This window comes from Hippocampus comes, unplaced genomic scaffold, assembly GCF_001891065.2.
Source record: "Hippocampus comes isolate QL1 unplaced genomic scaffold, H_comes_QL1_v1.1 scaffold36, whole genome shotgun sequence".
Classification (NCBI taxonomy): domain Eukaryota; kingdom Metazoa; phylum Chordata; class Actinopteri; order Syngnathiformes; family Syngnathidae; genus Hippocampus; species Hippocampus comes.
This window is the reverse complement of record NW_017805695.1, coordinates 4,419,016-4,432,215: the sequence shown is the minus strand read 5'-3', so window position 1 is coordinate 4,432,215 and position 13,200 is coordinate 4,419,016. Positions and strand designations below refer to the sequence as shown.

Below are 13,200 nucleotides of genomic sequence, written 5' to 3'. Positions count from 1 at the left end.
AAAGGTTTATTTTATACACATTGACACATGTATGGGCAGCACTGTGACAAAGTGGTAAACACATCCTCCTCAGAGTTCTCAGGTTGTGGATTCAAATCTGGGTTCTGGTGTGAGTTACTTTCTTTGAAGGGTAGACTCCTCTGAGTCTCTTCCGAATGATTCCCATGCACGGACAAAAAACTAACACAGCTTGCTTTGGTTGAAAAAGGCTGAATTGATTGAGTACAAGCTTGTGTCAAAATAGCTGAGTTCTGAAAGTGGTGCATGCTTTGAATCTTGTTTGAACCCTTCATAAATGCTTCTAGGTTGGCCCCATAAGGTATCTTTCTTTCACTTCCTGTATATACAGTAAAAGTCCAGAAATGACACACTAACTTCCAATACTAATGCCAAGCAATACCTCATCTCACCTCATGAAGAATAAATTGTCTGCTTTTTTTAATGTGTTCAGCAGGCCCTCAAAATACGAACACTGAGAGACTGTTCGTAAGCTGAATCGATCATATGTCCGGACACATTGAATTTCAAACTATTAAATTGTCATTTGAGGTCATTAAAAAAAATCTGTCGTGGGGTTCCAAAGAAAAGGAGACACGGGAGTCATGTCGCAAAATAATCTATTATTCACTTTCTAAAATCAGCAAGTCAACTGGAAGTCGATCATACATGAACTATGGTATTTTCTGTATTATAAGGCACATCTGATTATAAGCGGCACCTTCAGTGAGTGACCTATTTTAAAACTGTTTTCATGTACAAGACGCATTGCATTATAAGGCACATAGAATAGAAGCTACAGTAGCGGCTGCGGTTGCACTATGCATCCACTAGATGGAGCTACGCTAAAGAGAATACAATACAATTCAGCATTATTTATATAGAGCCTTCACAACTGCTGCATCTGTAACAAAGCCAGGAGACCTGCTCACAAACACTGATATGAATCATAATAATACAAACGGCATGCCAAAACAATAAATGGAAGACAAAAGTTGTGTAGACAATGTATTCAACAAAAAGTCACACAAACCTCATGGGCTCACATCCACAAGAGGCCAAATAGCCTTAGAAATCTTGCTTGTCTCCTTCCTTCGTTTAGTCAGTAGTTAACTATGCTTTTGGTATTTTCTTCGTTTCATAATGGCTGCGCAGAGCTCACAAAGTAGTGGTCTGTTTGATTGTGTGTTGGACAATGCACATGTCAATTAGTGTTGGGCAGAACCCTTTTTGGTTACAATCGGCTCCTGCTAATAATCACCCCTAGATGCCATAGGGAAACAACTCAATGGGGAATATAAAGAGATTGTACCACCATATATAGGGTGCATTGGCTTATTGGGCGCACTGTTGGCTTTTGGGAAAATTGAATACTTTTAGGTGCGAAAAATACGATACTCAATTATTAGTTCTGTGCAGGAATTACGTCAACAAGCACCACAGTACGCAATACGTATTATAACTAGCATAATGTTTAGACCAAAGTCGGTGTGCATATATGGGTACGGAGGAGTAGAGATCATCACCGGAGATTTCTTATCTTCAGTGCATTCCTCCAAGTGCTAAGTTCAGATAAGGCTGCTGAGGTGGCACCGTTGGGGAGGCACGTGCTGATGAAGGCAATGCCGAGGATTTGGCAGCCTGAGTTGTCATCATTTTTCTTCTTTGTGGTGTTTAATGGCAGCTGGCAAGTTGACGAAGTAGTCCTCCTCTTATCATGTCGGAGTGTGGAAATGCGCATATGGAGCGGTACTGCTTGGCATGGGTTAATGCGGAAAGGGAAAGTACGGTACTGAACAGTATGACGTGTGGCAACTTTCCACCTCCATTTTGGACTGTACCAACTTTGGGGTGAGTGTCAGGGGAAGTGACTGTTCTATTTACACTAAGCGGTGACGATGCAATAAAAATACTATGCTTTTATTTTTATTCTAATCTACACCGCAAGTCATGTCATCACCAGTACTGCGCCACAGTGCTTGGTAATTAACATATGGCTGACAAAACAAAAAGTTGTCCAAAACAGATTTGTTATTCTGATAGCCTTTGCAACTGACCATATAAATACAAATAAATAAGTAATGAACTGAAGTCCTATGCGAGAATAATTTTTGCTCTGCCAAAGCAGGTTATTCCCCGCCCACCCAAAATGCACATTGCAGAGTAGCGACAAAACAGTTGTAGTACAGTAAAAATTAGATGATGGAGAAAAAGTGAGTTATTTGTCAATGGTTAAAAGAACATGATATATATATATGTATAACATGATCAACTTTTGTTTTTCAGGAGATCCTCCAATTTGGCCATTCATTTGAAGTTGAGCGAACCCTCTCAAGTGAGCGGTATCAGACCTTAAAGGTCAGTCTAAAAAACAAGTTCCGGTACTCTTTATCTTCATCATCACTGCAACCTCCCTTTGTGTTCTCAATTGAGGTGCTTTGGAATTGCATTTTGTCCTCTTGAATGGCCATCCGTATAGCATTTCAAAACTCTGGCAGCTAACCTCTTCTAAAAAGAGCTGTAATGTAAGAGCTTCTTAATGAAACCCTTTCTTATTTCCTGACAGCTGTTCACAAGTGTGTTTGGGGTTGGACCAAAGACGGCAGAGAAATGGTACCACAGGGGGCTGCGCTCATTTCGTGACATTCTGGCAGAGCCCAGCATTCAGCTCAACCGGATGCAGCAAAGTGGTATGTCAACATCTCATCATCTCTACTTTTCTATTCCGCTGATTATAGAGGGAAAAATCCACCTGGCATTCCGAGCCAAGAAAAATGTCACAAATCGTTGGATTCTTACTGCCGTCCGATATCAGTGGGGATTTTGTTTTAATTATTTTATTTTAGGCTTATTTTGTGTGTGTGCATGGGGAGGGGGAGGGGGGGCTACGCTGGATGTTTTCTATAAAGAGAGATGACAACACCAGGGAATCCACAATTGAAAACAGAATAATGAAAACAGCAGGGGATATTTTGAACAAAATCCAATGGTGATTGTAAAATGGAGCCCTTGCTGTGAAATCTCAAATCACATGCAGTAAGCTTTTAGAATTCAGTAGGAGTGGAGCTTGGACATTTTTTTTTTTTAATACCAGTAGCTTGCTGTACATGAGGAATAAGACTGTCCTTGGTATTATGAAGGGTTTGTATGGAAAACGTTAAGATGTTTCCAGAAAATTAATCAATGATATGCAGATTATTTACATGTATGAGTGTTGAAATGTATTTTTTTTGCCTGTCCAGTGAACCTCTTAAATAGCAACAGTTTAAGCTTTCGTCTCTATTATCTCCGTAAGAGTACTTCTAATACTAACTGTGCAGTTATTGTCTTTGGTGTTTAATACAATACAACAATAAAGTACGGTAACAACATTACAGAAGTTTCTTTTAACCACAGCACCATCTGCTGGGTCGGTTTCACTGGCCCATTTAGACCCAGTACTCAACAGCAAATATACAGTATGTATTTGTCTGCAAAAGATGTCCCGTGCTAGTAAGTGTTGTAAAAAACAAACAAACAAACAAACAAGGTTTAAAAAAATTCCACATTTGCTGGCTTGGCGGAGGTAATAATCTAATTAAAAATTAAGCACCGACTTAATGAATTCAAGATTTGAAGGTGTTGACTTTTGAGCAGTGAGTCAACAGGTGATTCACAGAAATACACAAAGAACTGAGGTCGACTTAGATAAAGAATTAGAGAAAACTACAGGCGAACTGTGCAATGCTGGGCAATATCGATATCTCATGATGTCAGACATTTTTTACCTCGCTTGACTTGCCTCAACAACTTTGCATTTTTTTGTTCTAGTCCCAAGCTGAGGTGAAGAACGTGATTTCTCTAGGCAGGCACACATGTGCTCGACGTAAAAACGGATGCATCTTCATTTTCGTGCAGGGGCAAGTCTAGTTTACCGTGTTTTCTACGTCTTTCCACGTTGCACCTAACTGAATGGTCTGGCAGACCGAGGCCGTTTTTTTTTTTTAAATCACACGACCACGGCACTCCTGACAATTTGGTGACAGGAAAGTAGACTACAAGATAGACCACACATTTTATGATCACTCCAATATATGTTGTGACTGAGCAAGGGGCAAGATTGTGACTTGACTCGACTTGCTTGCTTGAAATTCGATGGCCACTCGACTGAATGTGCTTGATATTTTTTTCCCCCACCGTAACTTGGGACTTGCTTGAAATTTGAATGTTATGACCTCTGTGAAGTAATAATGCCATTTTCACAAATTTGTTGTTCGATTGTAAACATTTCACGTCGCCTCGTGACATTAAAAAAATAAAAATAAATAACTAGCAACAAATCCAATAACTTTTCCAGTGCAAGTGAATCACACTCCTGCGAAGCTGCTGCTCGCTGATTTTAGTGACCCCCTTTTTAAGGAGAGCATGTGTCAGTTTCGGGAAAACTGAGAACCATTGTTGGAATTGAAACAATTATTCTGATTATGATCATTATTAATTCTTTTTTTAATTATTTTTATTTTCTGCAAATGAAAATGGTGTCCTGCTATAATAAACTTCTAAACCAGATGTCAAACTCAAGGCCCGGGGGCCAGATCTGGCCCGCCACATCATTTTATGTGGCCCCCGAAAGCAAATCAAACATGTCACCTTCCATCATTGATGCTTGCTAAAATATTGCAGAATTTCAAATTCTCATATGTAATAAATAACATATTGTAAGCATTTTCTTGTAACCAAAGTCCTCATCAGATTCACTTCAACAGTCGTTGAATAAACCATTATTCTTGACTTCTTCATATGGTTTGACAGTCATAATGGCCCTCCAAGGGAAACGGTGACTCCAATGTGGCCCGCAACAAAAATGAGTTTGACAACCCTGCTCCAAACTATTGAAAAGAATTGGGTAGACAAATTGAGATTCTGACTACTTTATCCCCATGGGGCAATTAAGTCTCCAGTTTCAGAGCTTAATCTCACTTTTCCGTATTGTAGGCACTGAATAAAACCTTTTTTGTGATGCACGTTTGCACATTTCTCAAGCTCGGTTGCCGCTCACGGTGCAGGTGGATGCCTGAAATGGAGTGCTGCAAGAAGTAGTAATTCAAAATATTAGATTACACAGCATGCACCTCCCAATTTACTGTTGTGACAGATATCTCCATCAAACGGGTCGCCATCCGTCATTCTCAACAGCGTAGTGACCGCTCTGTGCCGACAAATTAGGGTATTTTTGACAGAAAAATATGTCTGAACGCCATCATAACACTCGAGTATACACATTTAGAGGGCTGGAAGAATGGCTCATATCACCAGGCATATTTACGATTTTTTTTAGAAATGTGTGGTTCGTGTTCTTCCAAGATAAATAGTTAGCTTTCCCATGTAACAATGTGACAAAAACAAAATGAATGGTTAAGATACAGATGAAACCAAAATGACATCAGTTCATCATTTACTGTACTGACATGCACCAGTAGTCGCCTTCGAGCACAACACGCAGAATCAAATCGTATCTTCCTTGTAATTCACCCTGACTCACCACCTCACCAGAGCAACTGGCTGTGATTGATGGCTGGCTCCCAGACTAATGACCACATGGTCTTTTCCCTGCAGGTTTTCTGTATTATGGAGATATCTCAAGGGTTGTCACTAAAGCGGAGGCTCAAGCTCTGGGGAACATTATTGACGAAGCTGTCCGTTTGATCACATCGGACGCCGTAACAGCACTGACGGGTGGCTTCCGCAGGTAGGAGACTCGTCCCTTCCTCTCTGTATTGATGTGGTGGTTGACATAGAACAACTCTTCTTGTTTTGTGATCGACTTATATTGCATGCTCATGGGATCGCAAAATGTATTCCAGGGTCTGCTTCAATTTTAAAGAGAGCAACTTCATGTTGCAAAGTGCTTACACTTATATGTGTCTGATTTGCTGTGTTTGAGTCATTTTAGTACATCCATCCATCTATCCATCCATTTGCTAATCCGCCTATCGTCACAAGTGTCACGGGCATGCTGCAGCCTATCCCAGATGTCTTCTGGCAGTAGGCATGGTACACCTAGAACTGGTTGCCATCAGCTTATCATGTGATCAGGTTACAGGGTGCATCAAAGGGTTAATAAGATCAATGGGTTCCCTGTAAAATAGCATGCAATTGTTTTTTGTAATTCTACCACGCCGAGTAAGATACGTTTGAATCATGGGGTCCAGTTTTATTTATTGGTTCAATACAACTGGTCAATAAATTCCTTCAAACTAGTTGCATACGCTATTTCTTGAGTGTATGCTTGCACGTGAGTCAGCAGGCTTTGAAAGGCACACAGTTCAGTTGCGGGATTCACATATTTTGCGAAGCGAATGCTGATCATTTTATTCATCTGAAAAGTTACCCAAAATAAAGATGTTCAATTGCTGCTATTTGCAGTGAAGGTTAATTAAGGTCAAGTACCATACATCAAGGGTATGCCCCCAAAAGTATGACTGTTTTATCAAGAAGTTATCATTTTCTACTGTGAAAAGAGGCATTTATGTACTTAGGTCTGATTGGTTTGGTCAACGGTGATGGAGGAAGACAAAGAAAAAAACCAACTATAAACTTTTTTAAGATCATTAGCTGGTCTTGTGACGGCTGTCGGCCCACCAGGCAAATGCCCATTTCGCACAATTGACAGTTCACACATTAAAAACAACAACAACAACAACAAACATTGTCATACAAGTGTAAAAAGACAAACAACTGTTAAAAAAAAAAAAAAAAAAAAAAAACACCACACTTGGCAAATACTATGGGTGACAGTGCACATGTTGATGCTGGAGCCTTACCGCTTTAAAAAGGGTGTGTTTACTTATTTGCGGTTTCACGTGTTCTTTTAACATTCCTTGTTGATCCTCATTCACTTTTTGGGATGAAGTGTCGCAAAAACGGCAAAAAAAAAAAAAATGGAAAAGACATTCAGATATAATCCTCGCATGGTCACTGAATTGAGGTCTCAGTGAGGTACAATATGCTGACATCACAAATGATGTCATGAAGCTTTGTTTTTGTTTTTTTTGATTTTATTGCTTCAATTCCAAATTGTATATTAAGTTCCAGTACATTTTTATCACTCTTTACTTTACTTTACTTTTACTTTACAAGACATAGGCCTGCGCCCAAGTCTGCTGTGTCCATAGACGTTTTTCGTTCGGACAAAACTGGTCCCGATTATTTCGTCCCATTTACAATGTGTAATTCTCACTGTATGGCAAGGTAAGAACAACTTGACGTAATGATGTATTGGCATATCTATTAAAAAGTATGAAGGATACAAGATGGCCAAGGTAGCTGACCTAAAACTACTATAGTCAAGTGTAATCAGTGTGTGAAAAAAAATAAAAAATGTGAAAAAAAATAAAAAATCACACTCTGAAATGAATTTGACATACAATACTTTTTCTTTGCACAAGTAGATTCTTATTAATATCCATTTCAAAATGCTCCAGGAAACTGGGGTCAAAGGTCATATTGGTCTTTGACAATTCTCCTTTTCCCGGCGACCCAAAACTTCTTCGACTAAGTGCTCTCACCCACAGTATGCAGCTATTTGCACCTTCTGTTCCCTTTGAGTTCATCGCTTCTTTAAATATCGGGCTTTTTGCCAGAGTATGTTTTTCTGTGCTGTAAAAATCCACTCATATTCAGGGGTGTGTGTGTGTGTGTGTGTGTTAAATAATTCAGAAAAAGCAGTGTGGGGCAGTAAGGAAAGGCACTTAAGTCAACAGGGGTGACTGAGCTCCCACTTTGTTGGTCTCCAATAGTGCTTGGTTGACCAACATACATATATGGTCCCAAGTAGTGTTCAGCCTCATGACTTCTTTTCTTCTTTGTATGAGTTGTATTCATCCCATATTCAATTCTCCTCAAGGTGACCACAAATGACATGGGTAGAGAACTTCAATGCATCAGTCTATAACCTAATACAGTATTACAAAAACATTAAATGGAAAACCATCATTGTAACCCAAATGAGAAACTCCAGTCTACCTCGCGCTCAAATAAGTAAGAGGAGCATTTGTGTCCATTTAAAACAAGCCTGACATACATCTGTCCCTTTTCTATACTGCTTATTTTTTACCCCCAATTTTGCTGCTGTAGACTGTAAATTTCCCCAGTGTGGGACAAATTAAAGATATCTTATCTTATCTTATCTTGTCTTATCGTATCCTCATTAGGGTCACGAGAGTGCTGGAGCCTATTCCAGCTGACCAAGGGGCAGGTACACCCTGGAATTGATGCCAGCCAATCACTGGGCACATACTGTACACTGTTAGACAAATAAGCATGCATACTCATATTCACATCTAAGGACAATTTAGAGCAGGGATGGCCAACTGGCTGACCACAATCACACACTGAGTGGCCCAGTGATTTATTAAAAAACACAAACACAAAAAAGTGTTTTTTTTTAAGCTGCTGAACAATCAAGATATATTTGATAAGCAAATGAGAGGAAATAGGGAAAAAAATGCCAGAAAAAAATGGGAAAATTCCTAAATGATAATCTTTTTTAAAAAGTTGCCAAGTTGTAATATCCCCAATCACCACTAGATGGCAGACACGTCATAGTTTCGCTTACCACGAGAAAACCCACGCAAACACTGGGAGGACATGCCAATGCCACAGAGCAGGACCGCATTCCGGATACGAATACAAAACCTCCAATCTGTGAGGAAGATGTTCAAACCAGTCGGCCACCATACTGCCAAAGCTGACTTTCTGTGCAATTATGTTGACAATTTTCCAGGAGTGCAAAAATTGTTTCTTGTTATTGTTATGTTGTAATCATTTGTCCACACTGGCCTAGGAGAAAATGCGAACAGATACACACTAGCACAAAAATAGTGAGGACACCTCCATAGTTTAGAGCACAGGTATCAAACTCAAGGCCCAGGGGCCAGATCTGGCACGCCACATCATTTGATGTGGCCCGCAAAAGCAAATCAAACATGTTGACTTCTATGATGCTTGCAAAATTTGTACCATAATTTCAAATTCTCGTATGTATAAGAGAGCTATTGTAAGTTTTCTTGTTACCAAGACCCTCATTACATTAATGGTTTAGAGAATATTTGCAAAATAAAGTGCTTGAAAGTGCTGATATGAATTGTCCTCAAATATGGAATTCATGTTACCTCCACAACCATACAGAAAGTTTTGAGCAAATCAATTAAAACAGTTATAGGTGCTCTGTGTGTGTGTATGTGTGTGTGTGTGTGTGTGTGTGTGTGTGTGTGTGTGTGTGTGTGCGTGTGCGTGTGTGCGTGTGTGTGTGTGTACAGTGAAATGTAGTTCTCTTGACTTGAGAGAAATATAAGTGGTGGTATCCTCCTTATACTACATCGTAACACTTTACTTCAAAGGGCTGAGTGACACTTGGAATGATGTCTGATTATGTAAATAACTGCTCCTCAAGGGAAAATGTGGTAAAAGAGATTGGGGGGCGGGGGGATTGGAGCATCATGGATCGTTAATATCAAGATGATGGGGAGCAACAGTAGACAATTTATCGTAGATGAGTCTGCTGAAAAGCATAACAGGCCCTATGAGAGAGCTTTTATGACTTCAAACTCGGCAAGATGGACACACACTTAAAATCCTTCTCATATTTGGTGTGGGCTTGGAGAGTATTCCTTGAAATCTAATTGGAACCATGCAGAGTTACATAGAAGAAGAATGACTGAAGTCGGTAAGTAGTGATTAGTAGACCTTAAACTCGGTGAAACGCATCATTATCTTTTTATAAATAGTAGACACATCAAAATAGTTGATGTGCTCATTTAAATGCCAGCATCGCCATTAATCACACACTAATCCTCCCCATTGTGACATTCTTGAAAAAGCACCCTTCTAAAGTTTCGACAGATTTAATAATTACCTACAATTTCCAAGCATGGTTTGATCACTCATATTAGCCGAATTACTTACAACCAATAGCCTTTATTAAATCTCTTTAAATAGTTGCATCAAGATAACATACACTAAAATGTGAGTCAACCCTTGCAAGAGATAACTGACATACTTCAGGAAGTCAAGTTGTCATCTACTTCCGAGCAAAGCAGCACGACAAGGATTTGGTGATACTCCTGACATTAGCCTTATTGAAAGGACAGCTGTGCAAGGATGACAGGTCTCAAAGAAATGTGTGTGTGTGGGGCGGGGGCGGGGGGGTTAAAAATAGATCAGGCAGGAAAACACAGATTCTGCCAGCAATGTATATGAAACGCTCAAACGGTACCAGTAAGTCTTAGCTGTGGATCTTAGGCAAAATCAAAATTGTCAGGACTGTCACTCAGTGACATTGAACAGCTCTCGAATCCTTGAACGGCAGCAGATTCTCACTGCCACACTTTATGTACATTCGCTGGCGAGCAAAGCCAACGGCGTCAGTGTGTGGACAGAAACAAAACCAAAATATAGTTGTGCACAATCCGATGCAATTTCAACAACTTATAGCAAATGTTCTACAAAGTATTTTGATAGTAGCTACACATTTTGGCATTGACAGAAAAAGAAAACTGCATGAAAATTGGTTGAGAAATGTAGAAATAAGCAAGTTATGACTTACTTTCTTCATCGGTCAGTCGTCTTTGATGGGAATGTCGCCCCTGCCAACATGGCCTCCACAAAGGCGCGCCAGTTAACGCAGGGGTCCCCAACCGCCGGGCCGCGGACCAGTCTCGGTCCATGGGTCATTTGGTGCTGGGCCGCACAGAAAGAATGAATAACTTCCATTCCTTCTGTTTTATTCATTTCGGAATCTGAAAGATGTTTTAATTTGAAAAATTACCTGATTCTCTGTTATATCAGTCTACAGTATGTCACTCTTGACGCAGGTGAATGTGCGATTCTTGGTCACGTGATAGGTTACTGCATAAAAAACAAATGCCTTTGAAAAGTTTTTTCGGGAAGGGGAAAAGGCCCAGTCAGGAGACAGGAGAGGAGCCTATGACTTTCAAGAAAAAGAAGGCTACATTTAATAGACAGTATCAGGAGTCCTATTTCAAACGTGGCTTTATCTCAAAGGGAGATTCACATGCACCAAGCCTACTCTGCATAATAAGCGGCGATGGTGAGTCATATTTTTCATGCACTTTTTATTTGCGGCGTATCTTATTTTGAAGGCACGTTTAAACGTTACCATAGCGAACAGAAAATGTTACGTTCCTCGTGTCATGATTCGTATTTATTATTATGTTTCGAAAATACCACACTTTTCATGCAGGTCACATCATATTATATTGTTGTATCTATCTGGCCTTAAAGGCCGGTCCCTGAAAATATTTTCTGACATGAAACCAGTCCGTGGGGCAAAAAAGGTTGGGGAACTCTGAGTTAGCGGACAAACCTGTGGCTGAAACATACTGATGTTTTCTGTTCAAAGGGACATTGTTAGTCATGGGTCAAATTGCTTCAGAGCTTCTGTTGAGCAACCCAGGAATGAATTTCTGAGAAGTGTTATTTATTATAGGAAAATAATGCCTTCTACAAAACAACATAACACCACAAAAAGGGCTTTTGATAGCAAATATATTTATCTGCACTCTGTTGAACTGATGAAATGAACTGTGAACAGAAGTGAAACGATGAGTTGAGTGAATGTGTGCACGTGTGTGTTTGCATGTGGAAGTGCACTGTACGTCCATGTGTGCACCTCTTTTGACGGCTGCTTCTTCCTTTTGTGCGGACAAAGCATCCTACTTTCAGCAACTTCATCTCCCTTGTCATGCTTGGAGGAAGATTTTCTTCCCCAAAAGCAATAATCCAGCGTTAATTGTTTTGATTTGTACATCGCTACTGTCTTTGAACACACTCTCTACTAACTCCACACACTCCACGCCACTCCACAACTTCTCCCCTGCATCCCGCCCCCTCTACTTCTTCTGCAGCGTGATCCTGGCTTATCGCTTACACCTGCTGCCACCTGCTGGACAGATTTTCAATGATTTCCTTTGCAGATACACTTGATCCTGAGTCAGAGGTTGCGTCAGACACTTTTGCACACGATGATGCAAAAAAAATGTAAAAATACATCATAGGTATGTGGTGTGTTTCAAGACGTATTTATCCGTCATGGGAAATAAAAGAGTGAATGAACAGAGGAGGCGCTGAGAGTACCCACTCTTGATGGAGTCCTTGGAGGGGGTCCTGGAGAGCGCTCCCGCTGGGAACTTGCTGGGGAAATCCAGTGCTCACACGAGCAATGATAGTGCAACCCGAAAGATCCAAACCGGGGTTTTCTGATTTAATTTCTCTGTTTGTCACAGATTGTCCATAGCAAACGCCGTGCTCAAGCATAAGGGTGTTCATACATGCACTTAGCACCAGGACACATGAGGGGGCACAGTTTGATGACTGACATTGTGGTCGTGTCATTAGACTTGCGCCCACATGTCTTGGACATTACAGTGAAGAAAGGGGTGGAGCTGATATTGTGCAGCTCCATCATCATGGCTGTCCCTGTATCATCCACCTCTTCAAAACAGGTCTCTTTGATCACCCCATTGAGCTTTGAGAAGAGGGGGGACAAAAAATTACGCACAGCCAGGTCAGGTGAGAACATTCATACAAAAACCCTGAATGGTGAACTCCAAACCAGACTTGTCAAAAGGTGTGTGCATTGAAAATAGAATTTGTGAAATTAAGCGTACGTCAAACTTGAGGAACAAATATTGAATACAAAATAAATGTCGACTGAAAAGGATAAGAAGTATAGAAACTGATATGCTTTCAGGAAAATGAGCATAACTCACTTTCTGTCATCATGTTAACCCCTGAAAAGTTGTTTTTTTCATGTGAGACCTTTGTTTCCACTTCCAATTTCTTGCAATGCAGCAAAACTGAAGATGAACTGACACATCACAGCCAGGGAAGCCAATTTCTTCTCTGCGGTCATCTACTTTTAACTGCGACTGAACTTTTCTTTTCTCGCGTTCTGTGACATTTCCACAAGCAACACTTCCCGGATCTGTATTATTCATACACGTCACCCTGTCATCCACACAAATTTGTAAATAACCTTTAATATTTCATGCGCTTTGTGCTGAAACACTTAATAATTGATCATTTTTCCTCACGCAAAATAAGTGTAGACCAGCTGAATTTACACTGTTTCTTCTTTTAGCGTGTGGTGACACAGCTGACCGTAAGTGGAGGCATTATAGAGATTGCAAAGAAAAGGAGAGA

At 40.3% G+C, this 13,200-nt stretch overlaps 1 protein-coding gene across 2 annotated transcripts in view; it reads left to right on the top strand.

Annotated features, from left to right (window-relative positions):
• dntt (deoxynucleotidyltransferase, terminal) overlaps positions 1–13,200 on the top strand; it is a 69,375-nt gene that overhangs the window by 15,865 nt on the left and 40,310 nt on the right. For both annotated transcript variants that reach the window (XM_019881927.1, XM_019881926.1), the window contains 3 exons: positions 2,284–2,355; positions 2,564–2,687; positions 5,593–5,725. In XM_019881927.1, coding sequence (XP_019737486.1) covers positions 2,284–2,355; positions 2,564–2,687; positions 5,593–5,725 — 329 coding nt within the window. The remainder of the gene's footprint in view (positions 1–2,283; positions 2,356–2,563; positions 2,688–5,592; positions 5,726–13,200) is intronic.